We start from the raw sequence: 14,771 nt of genomic DNA, 5'->3' as shown, positions 1-14,771 counted from the left end.
TATCTCTTCCATCCTTATATTGAACCACACCATCCGGTGGTCACTGGTTCCCAGATGATCATCCACTATGACATCAGAAATAATGGTCCGGTTGGTAAGCACAAGGTTCAGTATTGCCCCCTCCCCATGTGGGTTATCCCAATTGCACTACTTTATCAGCTGGTAAGCTGATAAAGTAGTGCAATTGGGATTACCCAATAAACATCTGGAAGAATAAAATCTCCTAGCAGCAGCACCCATCCTTTCACAGCAATCTTGTGAATATCTTCCATTAAATCTCTATCCATTTTTTCTGTACCTTTGAATAACGTTATCCCTAAGTTCTTCTGGTAGTTCCTTGTTTGGCATGTTATGGCTTTTGCTTCAAATTTACTTCAACCAAAAGAAACAACATAATTCTTCATCCATGAGTATTCGAATCAGCTCTACTACTATGACTGGATACAGGTGGACTATTTAACTTATTATGGGGCTTGTTAATTTTTTGAACTGGAGATAATTTGGATTTGCTATGACAAAGGGGTGAAAGACTTATGCAATGAAGACTTTTTGTTTCTTTATTATTAATTACTTTTGGAATATTTTTATAATGTTTCTTTCATGTTTAAATCAGTGGAAAAAACCTATTTTCATGAATTTTGATTTCTTTTAAACAAAAGAATATGAAAAACATATGAGACTGATCTTTGAAGGCTAGAATGGCAGACCTGGAGGAACTAAAGGAGACAGAGGTAACAAGAACATAAGAAATTGCTATGCTGGGTCAGACCAACAGAGGCCAAACCAGGCCACAAGAACCTGGCAATTACCCAAACACTAAGAAGATCCCATGCTACTGATTCAATTAATAGCAGTGGCTATTCCCTAAGTAAACTTGATTAATAGCAGTTAATGGACTTCTCCTCCAAGAACTTATCCAAACCTCTTTTGAACCCAGCTACACTAACTGCACTAACCACATCCTCTGGCAACAAATTCCAGAGCTTTATTGTGCATTGAGTGAAGAAGAATTTTCTCTGGTTAGTCTTAAATGTGCTACTTGCTAACTTCATGGAATGCCCCCTAGTCCTTCTATTATTCAAAAGTGTAAATAACAGAGTCACATCTACTCGTTCAAGACCTCTCATGATCTTAAAGACCTCTGTTATATACCCCCTCAGCCGTCTCTTCTCCAAGCTGAAAAGCCCTAACCTCTTCAGCCTTTCCTCATAGGGAGCTGTTTCCATCCCCTTTATCATTTTGGTTGCCCTTCTCTGTACCCTCTCCATCGCAATTATATCTTTTTTGAGATGTGGCGACCAGAATTGAGCACAATATTCAAGGTGTGGTCTCACCATGGAGCGATATAGAGGCATTATGACGTTTCCTGTTTTATTAACCATTCCCTTCCTAATAATTCCTAACATTCTGTTTCCTTTTTTGACTGCTGCAGCACACTGAGCCGACGATTTTAAAGTATTATCCACTATGATGCCTAGATCTTTTTCCTGGGTGGTAGCTCCTAATATGGAACTTTACATCGTGTAACTACAGCAAGGGTTATTTTTCCCTATATGCAACACCTTGTACATTAAATCTCATCTGCCATTTGTATGCCCAACCTTCCAGTCTTGCAATGTCCTCCTGTAATGTATCACAATCCGCTTGTGATTTAACTACTCTGAATAATTTTGTATCATCCGCAAATTTGATAACCTCACTCGTCGTATTCCCTTCCAGATCATTTATATACGGTATATATTGAAAAGCTCCAATCCAAGTACAGATCCCTGAGGCACTCCACTGTTTACCCTTTTCCATTGAGAAAATTGACGATTTAATTCTACTATCTGTTTCCTGTCTTTTAACCAGTTTGTAATCCACGAAAGGACATCGCCTCCTATCCCATGACTTTTTAGTTTTCATAGAAGCCTCTCATGAGGGACTTTGTCAAACGCTTTCTGAAAATCCAAATCTACATGTTTATTAACCCCTTAAAAAAAAATGAAGCAGATTTGTTAGGCAAGACTTTCCTTGGGTAAAGTGTGGGAAGCCAGATAACATCAAGGGGCACCCTGCAGCGCTTCTCACCCCACAGTCATGGGAGGGGAAGTGAAGGAAACAGCTTGATCTTCACCTGGAACTGGAAAGAAGCAGCGATGTAAGTGCTGCGATCATTAGACCCGCCCCCCCATGACGTCACTAACATCGGACAGTTAAGACAGCCTCAACACCAGGCGTCGTGCGCCGAAGGGGCGCGACAAAGGGGCTCTCCCCTTTGTGCACCCCTTCGTGCAAACCTTGGTGTATATGTAAAAATTTATATTTATGTTTCCTTTGTTAACTAAGCTGTTTCATTGTATTCGACTAAGGAATTTTTTCCTGCTTTTTCTGTTTCACTGTAAACCGGCATGATTTGCATTTAATGCAAGAATGTCGGTATATAAAAGTTAAAAATAAATAAATAAATAAATCCATGTTGACTGTGTTCCATTAAACTATGCCTTTCTATATGCTCTACGATTTTGATCTTGAGAAGTTTCCACTATTTTTCCCGGCACTGAAGTCAGGCTCACTGGGCTATAGTTACCCCGATCGCCCCTGGAGCCTTTTTTAAATATTGGGGTTACATTGGCCACCCTCCAGTCTTTAGGTACAATGGGTGATTTTAATGATAGATTACAAATTTTAACTAATAGATCAGAAATTTCATTTTTTAGTTCCTTCAGTACCCTAGGATGCATACCATCCGGTCCAGGTGATTTGCTACTCTTTAGTTTGTCAATCTGGCCTACTACATCTTCCAGGTTCACAATGATTTCGTTCAGTTCGTCTGACTCATCACCCCTGAAAACCATCTCTCAAACTGGTATCTCCCCAACATCCTCATTAGAAAACACGGAAGCAAAGAATTAATTTAGTCTTTCTGCAATGGCCTATATAGTGGAAAACTTCAGAGACATAGTAGAGCAGTACCACTTCCAATCTGGCAGACCCAGATCACCTGGAAGGTATGATGCATACAGTCCTTTCCTGATTTATGTTCTATCTCACTGACAAGAGTGCAACAAGTCAAGGTGACCCAGAGACTTCAGCCTGGATTGCTCTTAATTCTGGTATACACTACAAGTTATATGCAGATGACATTCAAATTTTCTTTCCTCTTAAATCATCATTGGTTCTTACAGAGTAATTCATTTCCTCATGCCTTTCTACTATTCATGACTGGCTCAATCAGAATAAACTTGCTCTCAATGTCACTAAGACCAAGATTATGATTCTCCCTCAATTTTCACTTTCTCACATTCCAGAAAACACTGTCTTCAGAAATCAAAACATTCCCATATCTAAAACAGTTCACAATTTCGGTATCCTCACAGATCCCTCAAGCTCAATGCAGATCCACATCAAAGCCTTAACACAGATTTCATTTTTCACACTACGGCTTTTGCGTTATCTGAAGACTTTACTGTACCCTATTAAGTTTGAACTGTTCTCCAATCCTTACTCTTCTCGAGTCTTGAATACCTTAACTTTTTCATCGGTCTTCTGGCTTATGTAATTCATCCTTTACAGATTATTCAAAATTCCACAGTTAGGTTGCTAACTGATGTGTGACTACACAGCTGCAATCCATGATGAAATATTGTTCAAAAGTATGAATAGTAACAGACTTTATATTGAATTTGATAAGAAATCGGAAGCCAGTGTAATGTTTGTAAACAGGAGAAGATGAAAGTCTACTGGATTCATTTGGGTGAGGATTTACATCCGTGGCTCTGGTATGGATCTCCTTCATAAACTCCTGATTAGAGATGTAAATATCATTTAAAATCTGTTTACATAACTGAAATGATAACAGTTAACTGGTTATACCCAATAACAAATTCAGAATAAGAGACAGTAAAGCACAGTGATGGAGCAGATCTGAAACCTGAGCCCAGCAGTGAGGCAGCAGCATGAGGCAGAAGAGAAGAAATAGCAGCCATTGGAATTTTCTGGCCTAACACAGCTGCATCAACATCACAATGACAACAGCAGCAGAGGCTAGTGCTAGAGCAACCAGTTCCCTCTTCATCGCTGCAACATGCAATTCCAGACTCCATTACCCATTGCTGTTGTAAGGAAGCTAATATACTAAACCTTGAAAAGGCAAGGCTCAGGACTAAATGGTAAGAATATGGTCATCAATTAACTATTAAGCCATGTAATATTTTATATCCCTGCTCCTCATAAACATATCGATGCAACCAATCCAGTTGTATGCACTGAATGACAGGAACAGAAAGGCTCCCTACTTTTATGCTCCTTACCAAAAGCTGGAATCTTTGGAAGAGCGATGTTCCCTTAATGTTGACATACCACCAGACAATGCAGTTTCTGAGTCTATCGATGCTCTGATGCAGAAGCAGCTAAGTTGAATATGTATTCCCATCAATTTCTTTGGAACCTCAACACCCTGAGTGATATCTTTTGACAGGTGCTAAAACTATGGATGTCATGATTCCCATCAGGGACAGAGCAAGGGTATTAGGCACCCTAGGCTTGCACTCTCTCTCTCTCACTCCTCCGTGTGGAGGAAGCCGGAATAATGTGGCGGAAGGCGAAGCAAGCCAGGGTCCGGTCTGAGAGAGCCGCTGCGGGGGGAACCAGTTTACCGCAAGGCTGAGAGAAGCATTGGGTTGGATGAGGATGGATGGGTTGCTGGTTCTTGCTGCCATGGCCTAGTGGTTCCACCAGCCCTGATTCCCACCTAAGTAATGCATACAGTCAACTTAGAGGTCTGTGATAGACATCATGTAGCTGCAGCAAACACATTTAGTGAAGCTGCTGGAATATTTCTGTGATACTGTAGGAAAACTTGACAGATCATAATCAAACCACTCAGTTTTGATTGCAAAATTCCTGACTGATATCCCTATAAACTACACTGAGGCAGAAGGGCTTGAGGCATCACAAACCCACACTACTAAAGCTTTCCAAGTGTCACAAAACCTAGTTAGGGACATTCGGAGGATTAAATAAGCATATGAGAGCCAAAAACTGAAAGCGCATGCCATGATAAACAGCCATAAAAACCAACTTTCATAAACTAGAGTAAAAGTATCAATTGGGAATCGCAGATGAAAAAGGATGACAATAATATCCCACACATGCTCAGTTTAAGCATTTTAAAAGCTTTGAGAAAAGTGCTCTGTACTGGGCTGCAGCAATTGACATCACCAACATATGGGGACTTTACCTTGCTTGACCTTAGAGTACAGATTTCTATTTCAAACCAAAGAATTTCAGAATACCCAGCCAGAAAATAAATATGTATATGAAGGTGTAAGGCTTCCTCACCTAGACTTTCTTTTTCTCTGATGTTTAGACGGCAGCTGTGTAAAATCTAAAATAAAATGACAGAGAGAGACATAAATCCATGGTCATTTTATAAAAATTAAATTATATAAACATTGTTCAGTACAAACAGCCTAAGCTTCTTTGAAGGTTCTTGCCATTACATAAAAATATGTACACACAGTTTGTCTTATAAGGATTCCTCATTTTCATGACTGGTACTAATGATGTTGAAGAGGATATAGTCACTAGTCCTGGGGGAATTCTGCGCTACTGCAGAGCGCAGAATTTGCACAGAATTCCCCCTCTGCGCAGAAATTTCAGTTTCTGCGCAGAATATGGAGCGGACCCCACTGTGCCACAAGCGGACCCCATCCTGCTTGCGACGAAGAGCAAGGAGGTCCTGGCGTGCCATGTGGCAGCGAAGTGGAAGGAGGCCCCGGCGCGCCACGTCACAGTGAAGAGGAAGGAGGCCCTGGTGTGCCACAGCACGATGAAGACCGAGGTGCAAGTCCCAGCATGCCGGGACGAAGCAGGTCCCAAATAGTCTGTGTGTAGTGGTTGTGTGAGAGACTGAGAGGCTGTGTGTAGAGGTATGTGTTTATGACTGCAAGCTGGTGTGTGCATATGGGAGAGCATGAATAAAGGTGGGTGTGTGTCTGTCAGAGAGAGGGAGTCTTTGTGAGGAGATTATGAAGGAATGTGTGTGTGTGTATGTGTGTGTGTGTGAGAGAGAGATTAGGAGCTGGATTGTGTGAAAAAGGGAGTGTGTGATGGAGTGAGGGTGCTTGTTTGTGAGAGAAGGAGCCTGTGTGAAGGGATGCGTGTGTGTGTAAAAAAAAGAGGGAGCCAATGTGCAGGTGTGTATGCAAGAGAGGGAAAGGGAGCCTGGGTGAGGGTGTGTATGCGAGAGTGAGAGAGAGGGAGCATGTATGTCACGAGAGAGAGGGAGCCTGTGTGTGTGTGTGAGAGAGAGGGAGCCTGTGTGTGTTTGTGTGTGTGAGAGAGAGAGGGAACCAACGTGCAGGGTTGTGTGTATGAGAGAGACAGGTAGCCAGTGTGAGGGTGTGTGTGTGCGTGAGACAGAGGGAGCCTGTATGAGGGGGTATATGTATGTGCATGAGAGAGAAGGAGTGTGTGTGTGTGTGTGTGTGTGAGAGAGAGAGAGAGAGAGAGGGAGCCAATGTGCAGGGGTGTGTGTATGAGAGAGACAGACAGGTAGCTTGTGTGAGGGTGTATGCATGAGAGAAAAAGGGAGCCTGTGTGAAGGGTGGGTGTGCGAGAGAGAGAGGGAGAGAGGAAGCCTGTATGAGGGTGTGTGTATATGCACGAGAGAGGGAACCTGTGCGTGTGAGAGAGAGAGTGACAGAGGGAGCCTGTGTGAGAGGCAGTATTGAGAGAGGGTCAAACTCTGGGAGTGGATACAGAGTGGAAGGGGTTGAGCCTAGCAGGGAAGGGGAGAGATAGTGGAGGGTGAAGGAGTTTGAGGGCCTGAAAAGGCAACGTGAAAGGAGACAGGCCAGGGAAGCAGGGAAAGAGGAAGGAAGGGACATTCTTACAATGTAGTTCTAGGGAAATTCTGCTCAAAATATTTAAAACTCTACATCTTTACCTAATACATTTTTTCTGTATTATATTTTAAATGAATTACTGTACTTAAAAGACTGTCATGTATATTGTGCTATTTTAACCAATATAAAGTATGCAGAATTTTGCAGAATTTTCAATTTTTGTTTTAAAATTGTGCGTGCAGAATTTTCAATTTATTATGCAGAATTCCCCCAGGAGTAAGTCACCCAAAAGTGGCTCCAACGGATTCAAACATTAAAACAGGTGACATAATACTCGTTTTCATCTCACCTGTAGCAAAACAAAGTATTCAAAAAACAACCTCAAAACACGGCTTCTTCAGAAAAGCCTTCTCTCCTGGTACACAACCCCTACCTCCAAATGAAAACCCCTCCACGTTCCGCCCTGAGGTAACCCCATTCTACATAATTATTTATATATCTCACCACCCACTCCCTCACCATGCCACTTCCTTCCCCCCCCCCCCCCCCCCCCCCCCCCCCCCCCCCCCCCCCCCCCCCCCCCCCCCCCCCCCCCCCCCCCCCCCCCCCCCCCCCCCCCCCCCCCCCCCCCCCCCCCGCCGAACCAACTTCTACCTAGAGGTTATTATCTACAACATTTCATTCAATCTTAAATCTAAACATTAAAAGTCTATTAGCCTCATTTATCCTTTCAAGTACAATGTATGTTTTCAACTAATCAGTTAACAACAAATGTTATCGCTTTAACCATCTGTACTTTTCCTGTTACAATGTACAATAAGCAAGTCCCGTCCTTATTGGTTTCTTGTTTCATGTAAACCGATGTGATGATATCTCGATCGAATGTCGGTATATAAAAGCAATTAAATAAATAAATAAAACCACTGAAAATGTTGGTTTTAAGAGCTTAGTGCCCTATATTTAGGTTAAAAAACACTTCTTTCAGACATGAGCTATAAAATTTGTTCTTAGATGAACCTTTTCAAGTTTTTGCTAACATATTTACTATAGTAAATTATTCATTTGTTTTTGGAAGCTTACTCTTTATCTTTTAATTCAAATCTTTGTATGTTGACAAGAGAGTCCACTTCATTACATAACAAAATAAATGCACATAAAATCAAGTTAGTCAACAAGGTACAGCACTGACAATTTCACCCCAACAGAATACTACTAAGACATATGGTGGGCACAATTATTTTGAAAATCTCCTAAGTCAAAGAACAAAATAAATAATATATTAAGGGATCAATTTTAAAAACATTGCTTGCCCAAAAATGCCCGGATTTTAAAAGCCACAATTTACATGTGTATATACGTTGGCAAAAAATAAGGGAGGCAGAAAAGTGTCACGCATGCAGCTCTGTATTTTGAAACTGGAGGCTGCAGCGCGTGGTGACTTGTTAACCGCATAACTTTACTGCTGCTACTGATGAAGAGCAAGTCTGCAGATCTTACGTTTTGGGGCTTACACAACAGGGTGAGAGGTCCAGGTCAACAGGGGGAGCGTGTAGGATGAATAACCAGAAAATTCTGGATGATCTAGAGACTGATTAGGCAAACTGGTGGACTAATTCGAAAACTGGGATGTCCCTTGCATGAGCATGTTTTTTTTTTTTTTCCAAAATAATTTTTATTATATTTTAAATAAATACAAAATAAAAGACAACTTACAAAAATCAAAAACACAATACAATAAAAATACAATATCAAATTAAATAACCCAATATATAAATCATGTATCAATCAAATATCCCCCAATCACATTCATACATTATCTTTCATCCATTTAAGACCACACCACATTCAACACAACATTCATACATTTTCTTATTACATAAACCTCCATTAAGACCAGTCATGTTTATAACCAGAATCAATCAAACCAGCTTGTAAATCTTGAGGAGAGTATCGCGTAATAGGCTTGCCAACAAGCACAATACAATTTATTCAGGTTACGTGCTTGTACCGCCTACGGAAGTCCATAAATTCCATTTGTAAAAGTAATATCATTCTATTTGTCACACTGCTAGGGTAGGTATAGCCATTGGATCAGTCCAATCCGCCAATATGGTCCTACATTGCTAGCATAATAGCCATGCGCTTCAAATTTCCGTTTTGAAATGTTGCTGGCAAGTCTGCCTAAATGAGAGCTATCTAATAATATTGCCCAGTGACAGGTTATAAATACATCTGTACATTTGGCAATCATATGAAAACTGAATCCCAAAAGGTATTTAATTTTGGACAAGTAAACATCGATGATATAATGTACCAACCATTGTTCCACACTTACTACACAAAGAAGTAGAAGTCAACTTCATTCTATTTCTTCGTTACATCATCCTAATAAAAACAGTGAAGTATTTTAAATTGGACTTCCCGTAATCCTAAATCAGGTAGAGACATGTATAATGTCCTAAGCAATATTTCAAATAAGATGATGTAATTTGTATTCCATCATATCTAGACCAACGAGATGCCAAAGAGACCCAAACAAGTAACATTAATTAATTTCTTCACTACTTTTCCCCAGGCCTGTACTTGAGTCTTGTCCATACATGGCTGTATCCAATTATATTCTAGCAAACTTTGATTTCAGCAGCTAACTTTTCAGAACTCCATAAGAAAGATGTACATAATGACGAACTGCTAAGTAAGCAAAAAAATGTTTTGTTGGAAGCTGATACGTACGTGCCAATGTATCATAGTCTAGTAAGATATGAGAATCAGCTCAAAATAGATGAATTGGAAACATTAATCCACGATTTGCCTATGATAAATAAATACCTTTATTCTCAATTCCAGGAAGAAAATTAACCATTACCAAGAAAGGATTTAAAAGAGAAGATTTCACCTGATAAATGTGCACGACGTCGCACCCAATCTCCAAGCGCGTATACATGGAGACAATAATATTCTAGGAAATGATACAATACATCTATGGCCTGGGCGTAATTGAATAATACTAAGAGGAGAACTGGGCGAGACATACAATCCAACATTCCTGCTCACAAATAACGATAAGTTCCCGTAATCCATTCACTAATAAAACGCCAATTGGGAAGCTACATTATATAATCGAAAATCTGGCATATTTAATCCACCCTGTTCTTTAGGACCCTACCAAAATATTATAAGCCATACGGGCTCGACCACCTTTCCAAAGAAAATTTTGAATAATAGATCGCAAATCGTTGAAGATCTTTAACTCTCAACCAACAAGGTAATATATGGAGAAGATATAAAAGTTTAGGAACAATCACCATCTTAATCAATGCACAACGACCAAATAAAGAGAGTGGAAGAGATATCCAAACCTTCAACTGCTCCTCTAAGCGTGTTATGCAGGGAGGAATATTTAAATCATACAATTTATCTAGCTGTCTAGGAATAAAAGCTCCTAAATACTTTAATTTTTCAGGAGCCCACTGAAAAGGAAAAGTACCATGCCAAGTAGTAGATAAATTATCATCAAGAGCCAAAGCTTCTGATTTAGCAAAATTTATTTTTAAACCTGCTACTAAATGAAATTGTTCAAATAAGTTAATAATAACAGGAACACTTTTGCGTGGATTTCCTACAAAAAGTAAGATGTCATCAGCAAACAGAGCTGATTTTAATGGATGACCATTTAAACTAATTCCAACAAATTGTGGTGTATTTCGCAAGACATTAGCCAAGGGTTCCAATGCCAAAATGAACAACAATGGAGATAATGGACAGCCCTGCCTGACTCCGCAGTATAATTTAAAAGAATCTGTAGAATTTCCATTAAGCAAAATAATGGCACTAGGATTACTATACAGAGTTTGAAGCCAAGTAAAGAAATTTCCAGAAAAATTATATTTCTGCAGTGCCCAAAACATATATTCCCAAGATAGAGAATCAAAAGCCTTTTCGGCATCCAGACTAAGAATTAATGATTCTGCTTTTGGTTGATAACTTAATGTGGCAATAAGACGCCAAACATTACGTACCCCCTGACGACCTTTTACAAAGCCAGTTTGATCTTCATGAATGAGAGAAGGTAAAATTTGATTTAATCGAGATGCCAAAATTGCAGACAAAATTTTTATATCCACATTAATTAAAGATATTGGACAATATGAACCTACTTCCAGGGGATCTTTACCTGGTTTAGGAAGAACAACAATAGTTGACTGATTAGATGATACAGCAATATGTTTGTCAATTAACATTCCAGTATAATATTTTTGTAAAGGTTTTAAAACAATACATTTCAGGATTTTATAAAACTCGGATCCTAAGCCATCCTGACCCGCTGCTTTACCCAATTTAATTGATTGAATTACAGAATAAATTTCCTGTTCAGTTATAGGAGTATTCAATGCCAATACCTGTTCTCTAGAAACTTGAGGCCAAGTAATATTTTGAAAAGGTTTTCTGCTACTTCCAAATTCATAGGTTTATGACCATACAAGGCTGGATAATATTCAAGAAACCTAGTAGCAATTTTCCCAGGTGCAGTCTGATATAAACCCTGACTATCTCGAATACCAACTACAGATGTACGATTTCTTCTAGGGCGGATAAGATGCGACATTAAACGACTAGTACGATTACCATGCTTATATAATTGATAGCGATAGTATCGTAGCGATTTAGAAGCTCTCTGGTGTAATAAAGTATTAAGGGCCTCTCTAATTCTATCTACTTGTGCCTTGGTATCATTAGTCATATCCAACATATGTTGCATTTGTGCTGTTTTCAGAACCGATGTTAACCTCAATATTTCAGCATTACACCTTTTATTTCGCTTTGCCACATATGCAATTATAGCTCCCCTCATAACTGTTTTTCCCGCATCCCATAGCGTTGCAGGAGAAACATCCTGTTTATCATTAAATTCTAAAAATTCTTTCCAGCAATCTTGTAAATATTTATGAAATATTTTGTCTAAATATAAATCAGGACGCAAACGCCATGAATATGGGGAATGATAAGGGATGCCACACTGCAATTTGACTGTTATTGGAGCATGATCCGAAATAGAAATAGCCCCTATAGAAGCATCAACCACTGTTGGAAAACATTGATCTGATACTAATAAATAATCAAGGCGAGAATATGTTTGATGAGGATTAGAGAAAAATGTAAATTCCAAATCATTAGGATGCAATACACGCCAGACATCCAAAAGCTGTAATTCATGGCACAGCAAATTAATACCTGTATGTTGATCCCGTAGCAACATAGGTTTAGATGGATGATTATCAAGTTGTTTATTAGCTACAAGATTAAAATCACCACCCATAACAAGACGACAATCGGAAAAATCAGTAAGCAACCTCACCAAAGATAGAAAAAAAACTTGAGAATATAAATTTGGTGCATAAATATTGCAAAATACCAATCTCTGTTGATGTAATTTACCCACTACTATAACAAATCTCCCATCAGGATCTTGTATAGTTTGTTCACATTGAAATAGCAAATTTTTATGAATGAGAATGGCCACTCCTCGCTTCCTAGTAGTAAAAGAGGAATAAAAACACTGACCTACCCATTCTCGTTGCAATTTATTATGTTCTGTATCATTCAAATGTGTTTCTTGTAAAAAGGCTACTTGCGTATTCATACGCTTAAACATACTTAGTATTTTTTCCTCTTTATTGGTGAGTGAAGGCCATTCACATTTAAAGAAACAATTTTAACCATTGTCATTTGCAATATTTATTTATGGAACTTTTAATTAAGAAACAATAATCTGCCCATTTCAAAGGCCTCCCAGCCTGGGCCCCTGAATATTTGTACCACATACACCATGGAGGTTCCTCATGCATTCCTATAATTCCCCAATTACATACATACTCATAATACCATACAAACAAACAAGCTTACATACACCACCCCATCTATTCACATGAAACTAAAACCCTTCCATGTTTATCCTATCCCCATCTCCCACCTTCCTCCCTTTCTCATGTTCCCTGTGGCATGCCCACACTATTAGTAACAAGCTTGCCTATATTCATGAGCCAGCCTTGGACTGTGCCTCCTGTACTTGCAATTTATTGAAGAATTTCTCCAGATCAGACAGTGTGCTCCTGCTCTTCCCACAGGGATCATCAGCTAGCTCTGCCCCCTACAGTGACATTATACGTCGATGGGACCCCATACGAGAGGCAGGTCCATAGTGGATCCCTTTCTTTGCCCTAGTTGTCTGATTGATATTTGATACTCTGCTTTGACAGGTCAGCTGCTTTCGTTATTTTCCTTTTTCCTCTCATATAGTTTTTGTTTTGGGCTTAGTGATTAATCATGTTTCCAACCACTATGTCACAAATTCTCATTTTAACGACACAAGATTGCTTTAGCCACAAATGATGAGTAAACCTTTAAAACAAGCCTTCCCTTAATCTCGCCATGAATGCTTTTTGCTGCTGAATTCATATGTTGATACTGTATACTCAAATTTTGCTGTTGTGTTATTAAGCCTGTATATTTGTATATTTGATACTGTACATTTGATGCTGTATATTTAAATTTGCTGTTGTGTTATTAAGCATGCCCCATTCTACCTGTGAATTTACCTCCCAAATTAAGTTTGGAATTCATCTCCTGTAGCTATGTCTGCTGTTGTATAGCTATATTTGCTACTGTATATTAAGGTCCTCATCCTTCATGCCTGCTGTTCTCCTTAAAATGCATCTTCCTCTCGCACTTCCCAGTTTTTATGACCCTGTTTTTTGCAACTGCTTTTTTCCTACTTCATTCTCCCTAGTTAATTGTAAACCGGCATGATATCTCTGATGATGGGCGGTCAAGAAAAAACTACAATAAATAAATAAATAAAATTTAGACCATCTGTTCTCTTGCACCCTAGCTGTATTTCTGCTATTAAGCCAAGGGAATGATTTCTGATGAAATTAAATGTGAGTTCCCTTAATGTCACGTCTTTGATATCTAAACATGCATTGATCCCTGATATGATCACTGAATTTGGGCAGCAATTGAAACTTGGATCAAAGATGGAGATCAGCTTTGCCTGCAACAAGCCTGTTCTCCAACTTTCTTCTTCCTGTATAAAAATAGGAGGGAGAGAAGGCGGTAGAACCTTGAAATTTAGTAATGTACTTAAAAGTACCGAGGTTGAATTGAGCTCTTTATTCTATATAGAAGTGAATATTTATTTATTTATTGGAGAAATTACTAACCTGATAATTTCATTTTCCTTAGTGTAGACAGATGGACTCAGGACCAATGGGTATAGTGTACTCCTGATAGCAGTTGGAGACTGATCAGATTTCAATCTGATGTCAGCCCTAGTACATATACCCCTGCAGGAAGTGCAGTTCTTCAGTATTCTCCTCGAAAAACATTGTGGATATATGTATGACTGAATAATTTGAATAACTTGATTAACTTTATAACTTGGATAACGTGATTAACTTTATAACTTGACTATCTTAATAAATTTGAACCGGTTGAATTGGTTATAGCTGGAGACCACCAGTGCCCTCAACCGAGAAACGTCGACACCCGGTAGGAATGGTGTCCTAGCTGAAGGAAAGCATGGCATACTCGTGAATCCCCCGAGAATTCAATGAGTAACGGCAGCCGTGGGTGGGATGCTGAGTCCATCTGTCTACACTAAGGAAAACGAAATTATCAGGTAAGTAATTTCTCCATTTCCTAGCGTGTAGCAGATGGACTCAGGACCAATGGTATGTATAAAAGCTTCTCCCGAACCGGGTGGGAGGCTGCCCGTGACCCACTTAGTACTACCCTTGCAAATGCGGTGTCCTCCCGAGCCTGAACATCCAGGCGGTAAAAGCTGGAAAAGGTGTGGATAGAGGACCAAGTCATCGCCCTGCAGATCTCGGCGGGTGACAGCATCTTGGTTTCCGCCCAGGACACTGCCTGGGCTCTAGCAGA

The 14,771-nt window shown here is 39.5% G+C and overlaps 1 protein-coding gene across 4 annotated transcripts in view; it reads right to left on the bottom strand.

Annotated features, from left to right (window-relative positions):
• LOC115084728 (serine-rich adhesin for platelets-like) overlaps positions 1-14,771 on the bottom strand; it is an 859,145-nt gene that overhangs the window by 306,273 nt on the left and 538,101 nt on the right. For all 4 annotated transcript variants that reach the window (XM_029589967.1, XM_029589968.1, XM_029589969.1 and 1 more), the window contains exon 12: positions 5,323-5,368. In XM_029589967.1, coding sequence (XP_029445827.1) covers positions 5,323-5,368 — 46 coding nt within the window. The remainder of the gene's footprint in view (positions 1-5,322; positions 5,369-14,771) is intronic.

Source organism: Rhinatrema bivittatum, chromosome 2, assembly GCF_901001135.1.
Source record: "Rhinatrema bivittatum chromosome 2, aRhiBiv1.1, whole genome shotgun sequence".
In the NCBI taxonomy this organism is placed as follows: Eukaryota; Metazoa; Chordata; class Amphibia; order Gymnophiona; family Rhinatrematidae; genus Rhinatrema; species Rhinatrema bivittatum.
Note: the sequence above shows the minus strand (reverse complement) of the source record. Positions and strands in the feature narration are given on the sequence as shown.